Source organism: Balaenoptera ricei, chromosome 4 (genome assembly GCF_028023285.1).
Source record: "Balaenoptera ricei isolate mBalRic1 chromosome 4, mBalRic1.hap2, whole genome shotgun sequence".
NCBI classification, from domain to species: domain Eukaryota; kingdom Metazoa; phylum Chordata; class Mammalia; order Artiodactyla; family Balaenopteridae; genus Balaenoptera; species Balaenoptera ricei.
Window position 1 is genome coordinate 64974651 of NC_082642.1, and position 16085 is coordinate 64990735.

Genomic DNA, 16085 nt, shown 5'->3' on the forward strand with positions numbered 1-16085 from the left:
TGGTACCTGCCTTTAAAAGGTTCACAGTCTGGTAGAAAGAAAAACAACAAATTATACTATTTGTTGTTTAAATTGTATTATATATATATTATATATATATATATATATAAATAATTTATATAATTATTTTACATATAAATATATTAAAACTATATTAAATTATATATACTGTAGCACTGATTGTATGAAATGTTGCAGAAACCCAGAAAAAAGGAACAGCTAATTCTACTGAAGAAAGAATTCAGGGAAGGTTTCACTGTGGAAGTGTTAGGTTTCTTGACCCTTGAAGGATCTGCCAAGAGAGAAGGGGAAGAAAAAAATAGGAAACATGTCGGTATGAAAAGGCATTTGGCAGGATGGGGGAGTAGGAGGAGAAGTGTGGTCTCACAGTACCAAAGATGAAGCAGGAAAGGAGTGAACCAGGTGATTCTAAGGAAGAAGATGATGGTTGGATATGGTCAGCTGGCACATGGCAAAGGATAGAAAGCTAAAGTCTTCATTTCTCAGACTCCCTTGCAGCTAGAGTCTGGTTCTAATTCAATGCACTGGTTGTACATCAGAAGGACAAAAGTGATGAGGAAGCCATCCTTCTGCTGCCGGCTGGCTTTCACTTTGCTGGCAAGCAAGGTCATGGAGACACAGGGTTCTTCTACAGCTCCAGTGTTCAGCCTTGATTGTGGGAGTTAAGAGGCAGTTGCAGCAGTGCTGGCAACAACTTCTGATCCTGGCTTCCTGGCAGGTTGATCACAGCTATCTGGTAATTTCTTGAACTCAGCGTTGCTACTGTGGACTCCTCACTCCTCCAAAGTAGAGATTCCCCTGAGTGGTTAGTTCTGCAGGGTCTGACAGGCCCAGGCTTGATCCCGCTCTTGCAAACTTCCAATGATTTTGGAAGCATCTAATCCCCCTAATTAAGTCTTTACAAACAGCAACATTAGTAGTACCATCTTCATTCACACACACGGTACTCATGATTTCCTTATCTTTGCTCTATTAGTTAGGGTTCAGTGCAAAAAAAGAGAAACTAATCTGTGTATTTTAACAAGGACTTAATTAGGGGAATGACAAAACAATTACCATTTCGGTTAAAAAGTCAAAGTGACTTTTAAATATGTTCTTAGTCTAATATTAGCGTACTAAAAATTCATGTATTGTGCTTTTTTCAAAACAAAATATTTACACTCATTTTTCAATAACATACTCGTTGTCTTATTTATGCTGTTTCCTGAGTGGAAGTCTGAAGAATCAACTCAATTTAAAACATTAACTGAAATTTTAAATAAAATTAGCTTTACTGTATTTTATTTTATATTAAACATATCTATATAACATTTTTTTTCTTTGTGATAACAGCATTAAGTAACTGATATTATCAATTAACATATTTTAAAGTGCTTTTACAAAAATAATGCCCCAAAAGGCCTGGGCATTATTTGCTATACTTCCCTACAATTTTTTTCTTTTCAGTTTAGTCACACATATATATTTAACATACAAGATGGACCCAGAGAAAGTGTTATTTAAAACAAAAACCTAAATGTATCAGTTTCCAGTTTGGATAAGTCTGATCAATGGGAATACATTTCTATATACTATTCCATTCCACTTACTGGGATGGTAGATCCCAGGAAACTGACTTTTTCAAGTCCCCACCTAATCACCAGTCCTCAAGCGAGGGGATCCAGATCAGAGAACCCTTTGTTTAGCAGAGCATGGTAATGAGTTTTTATATATTTATGCAGCCCAAGGAATCCAGTAAAGAGCAAAGACCTCAAATTCTCTACTCTATATAGCAAGAAAAATTCTGAGTTTCAGCCCCAAGGAGAAGAAGTGACAGAGTCCAGGGATAAACAGAAGTTTTGCTTTGGCAAAAGAAAGGGAGAGGAGCAATGTGCCTCAATTGGGTGAGAAATAAAAGTCAAGTGACAGGAATGAGATTGCAAATTCATAAGGAAATCAGAGCAAGAAGTGGCCAGGAGAGACTCCCCACTACCACCATCAAAGATATAAATGGGGTGATGAGAAGAGTGCTTGAGCTATTTTTATATAAATATTAAATGGAGGGAGGACCCAGAAACGTGACGTTTGGGTTATATGTGCAAACAGTAGCCATCCTTAATGTTGCTGTACACTCTGGGGAGCAATGGTGCCTGGCGGGTGGTTAACAAGGGAGTGGAGGATGGTCTGGAGCGTAGAGAGGGTAGAGTTGGGGTGGAACGATTAGCAGGCTTTTGCAACAACGTTTCAGGTAGGAAATGATAAAGACCTAATCAAAGCAATGGCAATAGGAATGATGAGGAAGGGAAGAATTCCAAACATCTCAGTTGCAGAGTCAACAGGATTGCTTACTGATTGGCATGGTTGAGATACCTCCAAGGTTTCTAGCATGAGTGATTAAGTGAACAGTGATGCAGTTACCAGAGTTGAAAAATACAGTAAAAGAGACAGGTTTTGTGGGGGGGGGGGGGGAAATGGTGATTTCTAGTTGGACGTTCAGTGGAGATATCCAGAAGACAACTAGAAATAAACATTTATGCAGTATTTTGGAATTAAGCTGTAAACATGAATAAGAATCCCCAGAATGCAGGGAGAAAAGGGAAGAAGGTGAGAATGGAAGCTTGGTGGCCAGGAACATTGAAAAGCTAGGTAAAGAGAGAGGAGCCAAAGAGAGATCAGAAGGAACAACCTGATACCATGAATGCCAAAGGAGGAGAACAAATTAAGTGCATGGTCAATATTGTCAAATCCTTAATAAGATGCTACAATTTCACACGAATTATTAATGGATGGTAGAGGTAGAAACCAAATTGTTGTAGTCTAAGGAGCGAATGTCAGTGAGACGTGGGGAGCGTAAATTAAACCTCTTCTGAAGAAAAAGGTGGTAGGGCAGTAGCTAGAGAGGTAGTTATTTTCCACGAAGGGCTTTCATTCCCCATCATAGTCCTAACCTAGCATTTTGCATCTAGTAGGCACTCAACATCTGTTAAATGCAATAATATTTTCATTTATAAACTAGCTTTCCTATGAAGAGAATCCAGTGTTCTCCAAATAAAACAGTACAAAACAGATCTACCCTCATTTTGAATGGGGAGGACTGAGGGAAATAAACACATTTCATATTCTGTGTTATGTTTTGGGTTAATTGGTAAGAATCATCATTTTCTCTCACCCCTCTCTGACTACACACACCCTGATTGTAGATTATAGAAGGAAAAGGAACCAAATGACTTGCTGATCCTGTCCCCAGACTGCAGAATTGCATAGTCCAAAAATGAACTTTAGCTGTTACTTTATAAAAGACTAGGCATCAAGATGCCACTATTTGCCTTAATTACATATTTAATTGCTATTAGGTTACATATATATGGGAAATGAAGAATTTTTTAAAGATATAATATATGCTCAGCATAACATTAAGTGAAAAAGGCATATTATGCAATATGATCTCAATTAGGGGGAAATATATACACACAAAGTATGAATAAATACTAGAAGAAAATAAACTGTTAACAGGTCTTTGGACGGTAGCGTTAGGAATTTTTATTTCCTTCATCTTCTCTGTAAATTCCCAATTTTCTATTATTTAGAATCTCCATTAAAGTCATGGTAATTTCTATCTAAAAACACTAACTAGCAATTTAAGCCCATTCTCTTTGATCTGGGTAGCTCTAAAATAACAATAGTTATAATAGTAATTCACCAGACTCCAAGTACCCTGCAGTCTTCTTAATTCCAACTTCTTAGAATCTCTCTCCTTATTCATCGTATTAGTTGCTTGTACTTCCCTGAGTTCTCTCTGACTCGGATTCTAAAGGTGCGTTTCGAGAAGCAACGTGGAGAATGGAATGGGGAATCCAAAGTTTGTTTCAGATGAGCCCGACTACCCCCTATATTGTACGGGGAGATAATTTGGCTTAGGTCTCGTCTGTGCCATCTACCAACTGTGGAGCCTTAGATAAATCTGTTCATATCGCTGCACCTCAGCTGTCTCGGCTTTCCCATCTTCAAAATGGGATTAGGAGAATTTACACGTGGGGAATAGATGATGCAGGGCTCACTGGCAAGAAAAGAAGTGCCACAGTTAGAGATGTCTAGAATTCCATAGGTCTCAGGAAATCATCTGTAAAAGGCTCCACCCCAAACCTACTGACTCCGAGGGGCGTGGGGCCCCCGGAATCTGTATTTTAATAGCTTCCCAGGTGATTCAGATGCCCAGTCAGGTTTGAGAACCAAGGACTCTTTCCAGTCCTCCTGTTCTTTGATCCACTTTTCAACTTCCTTCTGGTCCCAGCGATTTCCAGTTCCTGCAACAAAAGGAGCCAAGGAAAGAGGGGAGAGAAAGCGCAGCCAACACCCTCCGAGCCCTCCTCGTACCGGCCTCTCGCCAGCCTCCCCGTTCCGGCGCTAGCCGGTAGGTTACATAACAGCCCCGCGGCCCGCTCTCGCGATATTTCCGCTGCCCCCGCCTACCTCCACGTCAGAGGGAACCGGGCGGAGCGGCCAACATGGCGGAACGCAGGCGACACAAGAAGCGGATTCAGGTAGCAAAGCCGAGCCCTGGGATAGGGGACTCTCGGAAGTGGAAGACGCAGGGAAAGCTCCCGGGAAGGGCGGGCGAAATCGAGGACGAGGTGGGGTGGGGTTCCCCCGCGAGGTCGCCGGTTGCGGGCTGAGTCGTTGTGAGGGGCCTGAGGAAGGGCGGTGTTGGCGACGGCGGAGACTGAGGCGGAGGTGCTGGGGCAGCGGCGGAAGGCGGGAGGAGCGGCCGCCAGCCCAGGGTGGCGGTGGCGGTGGCGGTGGCGGCGGTGGCGGCGGCGGTGGCGTTGCCGGCCTGGGCCTGTGCCTGGAGGTCCGCGTCCTCCGAGCGCAGACACCGACCCTCCCCGGGCTCCTTCCCTCCCTTCTCCACGCCATCCTTTCGCCTTAGCTGTCCCGAAATTAAGGCCGCGATAATTAGGGTAGAAGGAGGCGGAGGACTGACCTAAAGCTGCCCGTTCTTTGTGCGCAGATTGAAGGACCGTAGGAGGGGGGAGTGATCGGGGTTTGGTCAGCTGCCCCAGGGGCCCAGGCGGCGATCTGCGTATCCAGATGTTCGTTTGCGTGCAGCCTCCTTTCTCCTCACAGTTATTAACTTAAGCGTCCAACTGAAGCTTTCCGGCTTTCTTTCAGCGACACAGTGTAAATAAACAAAACTCCCTTGGTACTGCAACGAGCGGGTCCCGCCCAGAAACCTTTCACATGCCGGTGTGTCATCCTCATAACCTACATAGCATCCCTCCCTCATTCCACATGCATGTCATCTGTGTATTTCTTCCTTGCAATTTTCCCCCTGTTGTTCTTGCTCTTTGCCGAGAGGATTAAATATGGGGAACATCTTGGACTCAGGATGTTTTGTTGTCTCCTTATTAGCTCCTGTGCCTAGAAACCTTCGTATGTCGTCATAAATTGATGGCGTGTTGTAAACTGTTAATATACTAATCACAAATTGTTACACTCGTCATTGCCTTTCTGTTCCTTACTATTTCATTGCTTAGATGACTTTCTAATGTTTTTTTCCCCCATTTTTATCACTTAACTGACTGACACCACAGGTGATTTGAGCTATGCAAGTTAAAATTCTCCTGAAAACTTTGAAGTACTAGGGAAAAAAACGATGCCAGTGATCAGTAAATTTGGAATTTTAGAATTAGGCAGAAATAAGAAAGTAGTTTCAAAAAGAGTGCAGAAGGGGACCAGAGACAATTGCCCCCCAAGTTCAGACAGGTCATAAAACCAAGGCTTAAGATTATTATGGAAGAAGTTTCTAATTATACTATTTCTAGTCTTTCAGAATTTAGTGTTATTGGTCAGGTATGGATACAAAATATACTTTTATTAGAATTTGTATTGAAGTTGTCAAATTAGGACTTACTGGACTTATATTTACACACATGGTACATTTTATGGCCTTAAATAAACATTGTTTTTACAGTTTCACCTGTTCTTTAATATTGTTGTAAAGGTGATCCTAATTCACTTTGAGTAGCTGCTCTATTTCAATTGTGATCTCATATTAAGCAGAAAGATAGATTTAAAAACCTGTATAGTAGTGGTAGTGACTGGGAGCTAAAACTTGTGCCTGTTTGTACCCCAGTGTCAATAATTATTGGCCGTGTAACTTTGGTCAAGTTACTTAACTTTTTTCCTCTATTTCCAAATCCATAAGAAGGAATATTTACCTTAAATATCCTCATTGGGTTGTTGTGGAAAAAATAGGTGCGTGGGTGACTTGTTATTAAAGGTTATAAAAGCTATTAAAAGAGTGCTTAGCACATAACTCCTTTTTCCCCTTCCCCAAGGATGAAGGCTTTAGGATAATTTGTTTTGGTTTTTGTTAAGCACTCTGATATGCTGAAGAAAGATTAACAGTTATCTATTCAGTAAATAAACCTTTGAGTTGTGAGTTCCGTAAAGAATGGCTATTTACTTACTGTTGTTTAATTGAGGATTAGATAAGTGTGTGAGGATCTGATTGTTAAAAATCAAGTTGGTATACTGCTAAGTGAAAATAAATAACATTTTTCACCTCCTCCAAGTTCTCTACATAGCTGTGCTATGTAAAATGTGGAGATCTTGGGAGTGCTACCTGGACTACTACTGTGCAGTGTCAACAAATTAATAAAAGTGTACAATATCTTATAAAACTCCTTGGTTTTTTTCCCTCCAGAGAATCAGAAACTCTATAATATTGGCATTACTTTAGACAAAAAGATCAAACGTAATGACCAAGTTCAGAGTTGAAGTTACAGAAAAAATTCTATTGTGAGACTCTGGGCAAAAAGATCTGTAATATTAACTCAGTTTCCTGTTGCTACTTGATGTTTCATGTTTAGAAAAGATTTTTATGTTTAGTAGATTTACTGACCTTGAATTGTAATTTGTATATTGGGGGAAATGATTGATACAAACAAACAAGTTCAGGGTTTTAAAAAGTAGTTAATTTGTATGCTTTTTCTTTTTTTTTTTTTAATTTGTTTTATTTATTTTTGGCTGCGTTGGGTCTTCGTTACTGCGCGCGGGCTTTCTCTAGCGGTGAGCGGGGGCTACTCTTCATTGTGGTGCGCGGGCTTCTCATTGTGGTGGCTTCTCGTTGCGGAGCATGGGCTCTAGGTGTGCAGGCTTCAGTAGTTGTGGCTCACAGGCTCAGTAGTTATGGCACGCGGGCTTAGTTGCTCTGCGGCATGTGGGATCTTCCCGGACCAGGGCTCGAACCATGTCCCCTGCATCGGCAGGCGGATTCTCAACCACTGCGCCACCAGGGAAGCCCTGTATGCTTTTTCTAATGTAGCCTAATTTTAGATTCTGGTATTCCATCAAAGTTGGAAGCAAGAAGACTATTTTGTCACATTTCCTTCTTGGGTTCACTTTACTGGTCACTGAAAACCAAAAGTGAGCTACGTGTTCACTGACGTTATATTGCAAAGTTTTCATGATTGAGATTCTCAAGTGAGAGTGATCTCAATTCAAATTAATAAAACATTTGAAAGTAAATAATTGTAAGTTTTCTAAGAAATGCAATTATGTAAGTTTTTAAGAACATTAAAATCAGTGCTTATAGGTTAACAAAGTGCTGCTTACTAGAAGGGTTAATTGAGAATCCTAATACCATAAAATTTTAGAGTTGAAAACGATTTTCAAATAGTAGGGGTTTTTGGAATCCTTTTGCACAAGTGGCAGCTCTTATGTAAAAGCAGAGGGGTGGGCCCAAAGCCCTATCACCTCAGTACCCCACTACTTCACTACCATTATTCCTCATCCTTAAGCTACTTTTAGGACCTAGATCTAAAAGTATTACTAGGTATAAAACATATTGATCTAAACCATTAACATCATTTTACAGATACACTGAGGTTCAGTGAGGTTATGTGGCTTGACCCAGGGTCACTCATCAAGATAGTAAAACCAGATTTAGACCAAGTCTTCTAATTCCAGTTGAATGTTCATTCCACCGCACCATTGATAAAATAAAAAATAAAAATAAATTGTTTTGACTTACTTTAATCTTGCAATCTTTATATTAAATTGTACAACAAAGACTTAACGAGACTTGTCCCTGCTAAAGAGACTCATCCCATTTAGTATTCTGCTTATGTGTAAGGTATCTAGTTGAGTTTTGGGACATTGAAATGGCTTATTCATTCCTAGAAATTTTAGAATACCTGCATCTCAATTAACTTTGTTGCACCCATCTGTCTCCCTGTCAGTAAAACCCTGACATATTACGAACCAATATGCTTAATTTCAGAAAAGGGAAAGTTTAGGATTATGCGCTCTGACTCTGGGACTTTCTGAAGGAAAGAGATGGAACCCAGGAAGCCAGTCCTAAGTGAAAACTACCCCCAGAGGCTTAATGAAGGGCTTACAATGGCAGGGGGTGGGGGATTTTAGAAGGGCACTGCCCAAGTCAAGATACAGAGACTCTTGTAAAGCTCTGTGAGTAACATACTGTGTGACTTTAAGCAAATGATATATCTAAGATCTCCAGCTTTCAGATTTTAACCTGTTAACCTATTTGCATTTTCACAAATATTTTATACTGTTTGTATAAAGATACAAATTGACAGTTGGTGAACTAATCTTTTTCTTTTGCTCAATTCATTCAACAAACTTATTTATTACCTAAGCTTATTTCTATTGAATATAGCAATTTTTAAAAATTCTAGTTGTTTTTGGGGGTGGGAGGATGGGGAAAAAAAATTCTAAGTCAAAAATTCTGTAAGATTGAAGTCCATGGCTTACTGACTCTTGATCTAATATTTTTTTTCTCAAAAAGATTATCTTAAGTACCAAAAATAATATATAGTTAGAAACGGTAACCCAGTTTCATTGTAGTATTTGAGTGTTGAAGTATTCTAAAATAAAAATAGTATTTGTTAAATAATTTAAAAAGAATGTTCTACCCAAACTTTCAATATTTGTAATTTTGGATTAAGAGTTGCAACACCCGGCATCTTGGTGTTTGGGTTGGCAGTCCAGCCTCAAAACGTACTGGTTCTTTGCTTCCTCACTCTAAGACATTTGAGCTCATTCATTGAGCTACAAAGTTCTCTTCATTCAAGGCTTGATGAGCTGGTTTCTCTTTATTAGTGGGTGATGCTATTCGCAAAAGGCCTTCACTTTTTGTCAGAAGGTTTCTAGAAAAGTTAGGAAAATATTCTGAAGATTTCTTCACATCAAAAGGGAACAAAGAGGGGAGGTACTATAGTCTAATGTATAAACAGGAAGAGGATAAGACTGTTTTAGCCTGCAGCAGGGGAGCAGTGAGAATGAAGATTCCTTGGCAGGCTCTTCTATATTACTAGCTTCCCCAGGTCATATTCTCTTGGTGCTCTTCTGTAGCAATCTTTCTTTCTGGCTTTAAAGCCCCAGCAGATGGCACAAATCCTGTACTGTTAGAGGCAGTCTACAGTATGTATGACTTATATGTGGTATAATGAATATTTCATAATATTTCACAGAGGATAATAGAAACTTTTTAAGGATTTGAACTTGAAGGAGGAGCAAGGAAGAAATCAGTTCTGTTGTACCAATATGTTGATAGAATTCACTACTTTTCTAGTCAGATGTTTAAGGGAAGTTAACTGATACTTTAAGAAAGTATCAATGAATAAGTAACTCTGTGTCTGGTTGGGAGAGATTATCCAAGTCCATGTTTTGTGGGTCTGTTCTCTTCATTCTTGCTTTGTAGTGCCTTTACCAAGGAGGGGAAGGGAATGCAAATAGAATACTTGAGTCTGTTTTTGCAGTTGTGGAAAAGAGTTTGGTGAACTTGAAGTTAATTGTTAAAATGAGATTTTAAGATGTGGATTTATGTATTATCAGATTCCCTATTATATCATAATAGAACTGACTTTTCAGTTTCTTGGGTATTCTAATAGATTTTACGTCTGATGCCTCTTATCAACAATCAGTAGATTAGTACCTGTATGCCTGTGTTCAGTAAGTTGTTTGAGTGTTAGTATGAGTGTAGACTTGTCATGCCTAAAGTTGATGTGATTGTTTTTCCCCCCAGAATCACCTTCCTCCCAAATTTCTGTTAATTGAAAAACTGTCCTTTCAGTTGATCAAATTAGAAATCTAACATCTTTTACTAAGCCATTTCATTCATCTTTTATCATTGAGTCCTATCTGTTCTACATTTGAAATGTTTCAAATGTCAAAATCCTTCCCATTCCTAGTCTAGTATCACATCACATCTTACTTGAATACTAAGTAGTTTCCCTGCCTTGTGCTTTTTTCCCCCAGTTCATTCTACATACAGGCTCCAAAATAGTGTCTAAGTCATTTTTTTTTCTCATTATGTCCTCCTTCTATTCAAAAACTAGTTTCTGTGACTTAAGGAGTAAATTTGAAATTTCTTAGACTGCCTTGAATACTGCTTAGCCCTATTATACATACTTAACCTCACAATTCTTCTTAACTTGTCTCTACTAGAGCCAAATTTTATGCTCTTTTAGCCACAGTATTTTTATGCTATTCATTTAGCTTATCCCAAATTTGTTCATCTTTCAAAATCCAGGTCCCTCTTCCAAGATGTCTTTTCATAGCTATTCTCATCCACATTGATAATCTCACTCCTTTTGTACTCCTAAAATATTTTTTCTACCACTCATTTTGGAAAATAACAGTTGTTGTTTTGGAAGGTTGTAACAGTGTAGGTATCATGCCTTAACAAATTTTTGGTATTAAAGGTAGCACCCGAAGTTATTATAGGGTAAACACTCAGTAAGTATGTATTTGAACAATTTATGTTTATTGAGACTTCTCCCCCACATACCATTTTTAATCAAGCATATCCCAGTAACAAGTTATCAGTTAATTGGATAAATCTTTAAATTGGCAACAGGTGTATCAACTGAGGGAAAAATTGAACATATATGGGTGTGATTATAAAATAGAATTGGTTTCTATAAAGCCAATTATAGTATCTCATTATTTCCAACTATTTATATAGTATTACTTTTTTGGCTGTACGTGAATATATAGGATATTATTTACTAATAGATAAGGCTCCTAGAAATGCAGTGCGTTACACAGACATAATTAAATGCTATCGTTTAACATATACTAACATATATGTTAATAATTTTAGTGTGATTTCAAAAACTGAAATATAGAATTTTTACTTTTTAGTTTGTCAGAAACTATATTTTGTGACTAGGACCCAGATTAAATAATTATGAACATTGTAGATGTTACTGAACTTGGAGTGTTAAATTTTGAATTTACAGTTTTTTAAGATTCTATTTTTTTGTGGTATGTGTTTTTATATATAAAACTAAAGCTTTTTTATTCACATAAATATTTGGTTTTTACTATAGTCTTCATTTGGATTGAATGGTTTGGGCTTTTTTTTTTTCTTTTTAAAAATTTTTATTGTATATTGGAGTATAGTTGATATACAATGTTGTGCAGGCTTTTAATTTTTATTGTCACAAATAGTAACCCACAAATGGGGTAGTACGAGAGTATAAGAATCATGCATTGTTAATTGGCTGTTGGAAGTAGAGAAGTTGGGAAGTGCAAAGAAGGAAATACGAGAAGTAGCTGCCAGGTGACCCAGCAACCACGACACAGATTTTCACTTCATCTCACAAATTACTCCTCTTCAGAATAAAATTAAAGCTGAAACTTTGATTTGTTAGTTGTCCCTTATTTTCAACAAACATAACTGAATGCAAACTAACTTGAAATTTGTGGGAAAACTGACGTAAAGATAGATGATTTAGAGAGTTTATTTTTCCTGTTTTGTGTTATTAGAATGTCTTGCCTAAAACATAACTGTCTTCAGCATTAATTTTTCTCAGCAGACTAGATTCTTGGCAGATGATTCTTTACTATTATTTGGCACTTTATTCATCTTAAGAAATAGACCTTCCTGAAATCATTCACATTTAAATTGTATATTGCTAGAAATATTGCTTGAGTGCTCTATGTACTGTGCTTAAACATGTAATTAAAGATAGTACTTTTATTATGATAGCTTACAGCAATAAGACAACTAAAAGTATATATATAAAAGATATATGCAAACATAGACTGACCTCATTTTCTTCAGTATATGAGTGGGGAGAATAAGTATACAGGAACATAAGTTCAGAATGTAAGGAAATAAAAGCAAGATGGGGAATGATAAACAATGAAGGTGGTAGAAAGTTTGGAGGAGGGAATGGAAAAAAGAAAACAAGGAAGGATTAAAGCAGCCTTTCCAAAACTCTTTGTGCCCTTCCATTAATCAGTTCTTAAATGAGATTGTAATTTATTTGTCTATTGCATTTTTATTTTTGCTTTACCCTGTTCAGAAAGAAAAGAAGAAAGGCAAGGTGAGAAAAGATTCCCTGACAGTATCTAGAATCTGTAACCACAGGGGAAAGGGAAGGGAATACAAATCTTCAGCATCTCTGATAGTAATTTGTATCTGGGACCACACTGGGACAGCTGTCTTTGGTTAATTTGAGAACTCCTCCTGCAATCTGTTGTCCATTGTTCAAGGTACATGGCTTTGGCTGTTATTTAACATTTATTTATGGCACCTGTTTCTACTTACTTTGACATTTGGGCACTCACTATTGACAACCTCTTAAAGTTTTGAATTATTGCCTTACGGCTTTTAAAAAGAGACCAGCTGGGCTTCCCCGGTGGCGCAGTGGTTGAGAATCTGCCTGCCGATGCAGGGGACATGAGTTCGAGCCCTGGTCTGGGAAGATCCCACATGCCGCGGAGCAACTAAGCCCGTGCGCCACGACTACTGAGCCTGCGCGTCTGGAGCCTGTGCTCCGCAACGAGAGGCCACGATAGTGAGAGGCCCGCGCACCGCGATGAAGAGTGGCCCCCACTCGCCGCAACTGGAGAAAGCCCTCGCACAGAAACGAAGACCCAACACAGCCAGAAATAAATAAATAATTTTTTTAAAAAAAGGCTAGAAACAAACAAACAACAACAAAAACAAATAAATCAATAAAAAATTTTTTAAAAAAATAAAAAGAGACCAGGCAAGAGTGAAGGTGAACTGGTACAAAATGATTACCATACTGGAAAAACAACTGAAAATAAATGCCTTGTAGCTGAGGCCAAGAGGCAGACAGGTTTGGGCCCTATCAACTTGTATTTGAAAAACGTGATTTTAAAAATCTCCATTCTGTCTTCTGTATACATTACCAGGTCTGCTCCAGAAAAAGCTTGAAAGAAAGGCCTGTAGTAAACTTAAAAAGATTTTCAGAAGAGATCTGTAAATTATTCTTCAGTGTATCAATGTCATAAGTAAATGATTACGTTAAATTAATATTCTTACTTTGCAGGAAGTTGGTGAACCATCTAAAGAAGAGAAGGCTGTAGCCAAGTTTCTTCGATTCAACTGTCCAACAAAGTCCACCAATATGATGGGTCACCGGGTTGATTATTTTATTGGTAGGATTACATCAATAAAATTATATTTGTGTACATATCTTATGAAGATACCTAATTTGGGGATAGGTAGATATTTTTTAAATGCTCTCCAAGCATGATTGGTGAAGCTAGGTGATGAGCATATGACAATTGATTATCCTCTTCTTTCCTTTTATGATTGAAAATGTCAATAAAAATAAAAGAAAGTGCTTTTTAGTAACGTTTCTTGGAAATTTTTAACATAGGATTTATTTTCATTACTAACATTTATTTTCAGTACTAACACTTATTATTCAGATAGTACATGTACTTAACGATACTCTTTGTAAAACTCTGGCATAGAATTCAGTGTGAAACAAGTGTGTCAGAACCAACTTAGGAGTGTTTGTTCTTCACATAATCGAAACAACTTCATAATAAGCTAATATTATCTGTAATATTGCCCCATAGCTTATAAATCAATAGTTGTTGAGTTTGCCTGTCTGATCAATTAAGGTTGAATTACCATTATTGGGAAGAAATTTATTTATCTTCTCTTCAGTGTTATGATTAATGATTTTGATAGTCCTTAAAAGTTTATAAAAATAGACATGCTGTTTTTTTCACATCTCATATATTTAGCTTCTTCCAGTGATGGTAGCTCGTTTCACAGAGCTTATTCCTCGGTGGGTTACAATAAAGCTTGGTGACAGAATTTCTGTTACTGTGGTAGAGGAAGATTTTTGGTTTGTTTATCCTATATTATGATTATTTGATAAGAGTGTTATTTACATTTATTTTGAATTTTTTAAAGAACATTTTCTCATTTATCTTGCTTTAGTTAATATTTTTGAATGTCATTTATTTCACAGCATTACTTTAAGAAAGATGCTTAATCAGTATGTTTCACAAATTGAGGTTTTGAGGAACTATTTGTCATGATTATGTCAGACTTAAATTTTCTGTTGAACTTGGTTTTATTTTCGGATGCCAGAATGTTGAAATTTGCCTTATAGAATATTGTTTAGATAGACACAAATTCTGCTGTATACTAAATTTAAAATAATAAATTTCTTCTTTAGCTTCAAAAGCAGTGGATTGCCTTTTGGATTCAAAGTGGGCGAAGGCCAAGAAAGGAGAGGAAGCTTTATTTACAACGAGGGAGTCTGTGGTTGACTACTGCAACAGGTAGTTTTTATTTCTTAGTGAAGGATAATATGAATAGTAATTTAAAAATATTCTCCATGGTCCTGAAGCTCCTTCCCTATTTCATAATTAAGCATAGCTCAAGTATAGCTTTTACATGTAATCTGGATTTCTTCAGTACCTCTGGAAATGCATTTATTTGGTGTTAGGCTATCATATTTTTATAACTTTTATTTGTGTTCTGTTACATTTGTACATTTGCCAGGCTGAACTGAAGGATCAGCAATAAAAATCATATACCAGTGCCTGTCGTGAACAAAAAAGTTCTTTCTTTTCTAGAGCAAAAGTTGGGGAATCTTTTCCAAAACTTTGTCAGGGATTCCTAATAGACCTGTTGTCCCTGTTTTGTTTTGTTTTTTCAGTGCCTACTGAGCCATTAGCCAGGCACCCTTCCCTATTTTGTTTGTGATTGCTAATATATTCCTTGTGAAATCAAGGCAGCTGAAACATCTGTCTTTTCTTCATTCCAAGATGAAGTATAGACAGTTCAGTAACATATCCATGTTTTTTATAATAAGTACTTCTCCTTTGGGAAAAACTTTTCATGGTGAATGGTGTACAAAAATCACTTTTCTGGGGAATTCCCTGGTGGTCCAGTGGTTAGGACTCCTCGCTTCCACTGCAGGGAGCACAGGTTCGATCCCTGGTCAGGGAACTAAGATCCCACATGCTGCACGGCGCAGCCAAAAAGAAAATCACTTTTCTCTTGGAAAGAAGTATGCTGGGGTTTTTTTTTTTGTTTTTTTCCTCCTATTTTTCCCTTGGTTTATTTACTACTTAAACATATTTATTAAGATGTTAGTAAATCAAATTTTGTTTTTGTGACACTGAATTTTATAATTGGTGGGAATTTGACATTTTAGATTATTTTATATGCTTAGCAGGGAGATGCACATAGCATTTACTAATATATTGCTTAATGGCATTTAAAGTATCAGCCACATGAGACCCCTCTTAAAAACCACTATTTTACAACCTGGTTTCTAAAGCTGTAAAGTTGAAGAATTATTAACTATTTCTTAAAATTCTTAGCTGCCAGGGACTTGCCTGGCAGTCCAGTGGTTAAGACTCCGCACTTACACTGCCACGGGCCCAGGTTTGATCCCTGGTCAGGAAACTAAGATCCCACAAGCCACACTGCACAGCCAAAAAAAAAATTCTTAGCTGCCGTAAACTAGAGTCACTAATGGACCTTTCAGAAACAATGGAAATTTCATTGTCGGGGCAGGGATTAGCTAACAGTGGTGTAGTCGGTATTTTCCTTTACAGCCACCTGTGTATTAGAACTCCAAAGTGCAAATTTCCCTGCCTGCCTCAAAACAGACTTTATTTTTTATATATATAGTGTAAAAATTAAAAGATGCTATAAATGCAGAAACAGAGAAGTTAAATCACTTACCCAAGGTCATACAGCTAATAAGTGGCTGAGCCAGAATTCTAAATCCAACAGTCTGACTTCATAGTCCATGCTCTTA

General features: G+C 37.7%; 1 protein-coding gene across 2 annotated transcripts in view; it reads left to right on the forward strand.

The window, feature by feature from the left end:
• The first annotated feature begins 4471 nt into the window (after positions 1-4471).
• The window catches only part of SEC62 (SEC62 homolog, preprotein translocation factor), a 29006-nt gene continuing 17392 nt past the window's right edge, over positions 4472-16085 (forward strand). For both annotated transcript variants that reach the window (XM_059920504.1, XM_059920505.1), the window contains exons 1-3: positions 4472-4541; positions 13338-13446; positions 14487-14592. In XM_059920504.1, the coding sequence (XP_059776487.1) occupies positions 4506-4541; positions 13338-13446; positions 14487-14592 (251 nt within the window). In that variant the 5' untranslated portion in view covers positions 4472-4505. The remainder of the gene's footprint in view (positions 4542-13337; positions 13447-14486; positions 14593-16085) is intronic.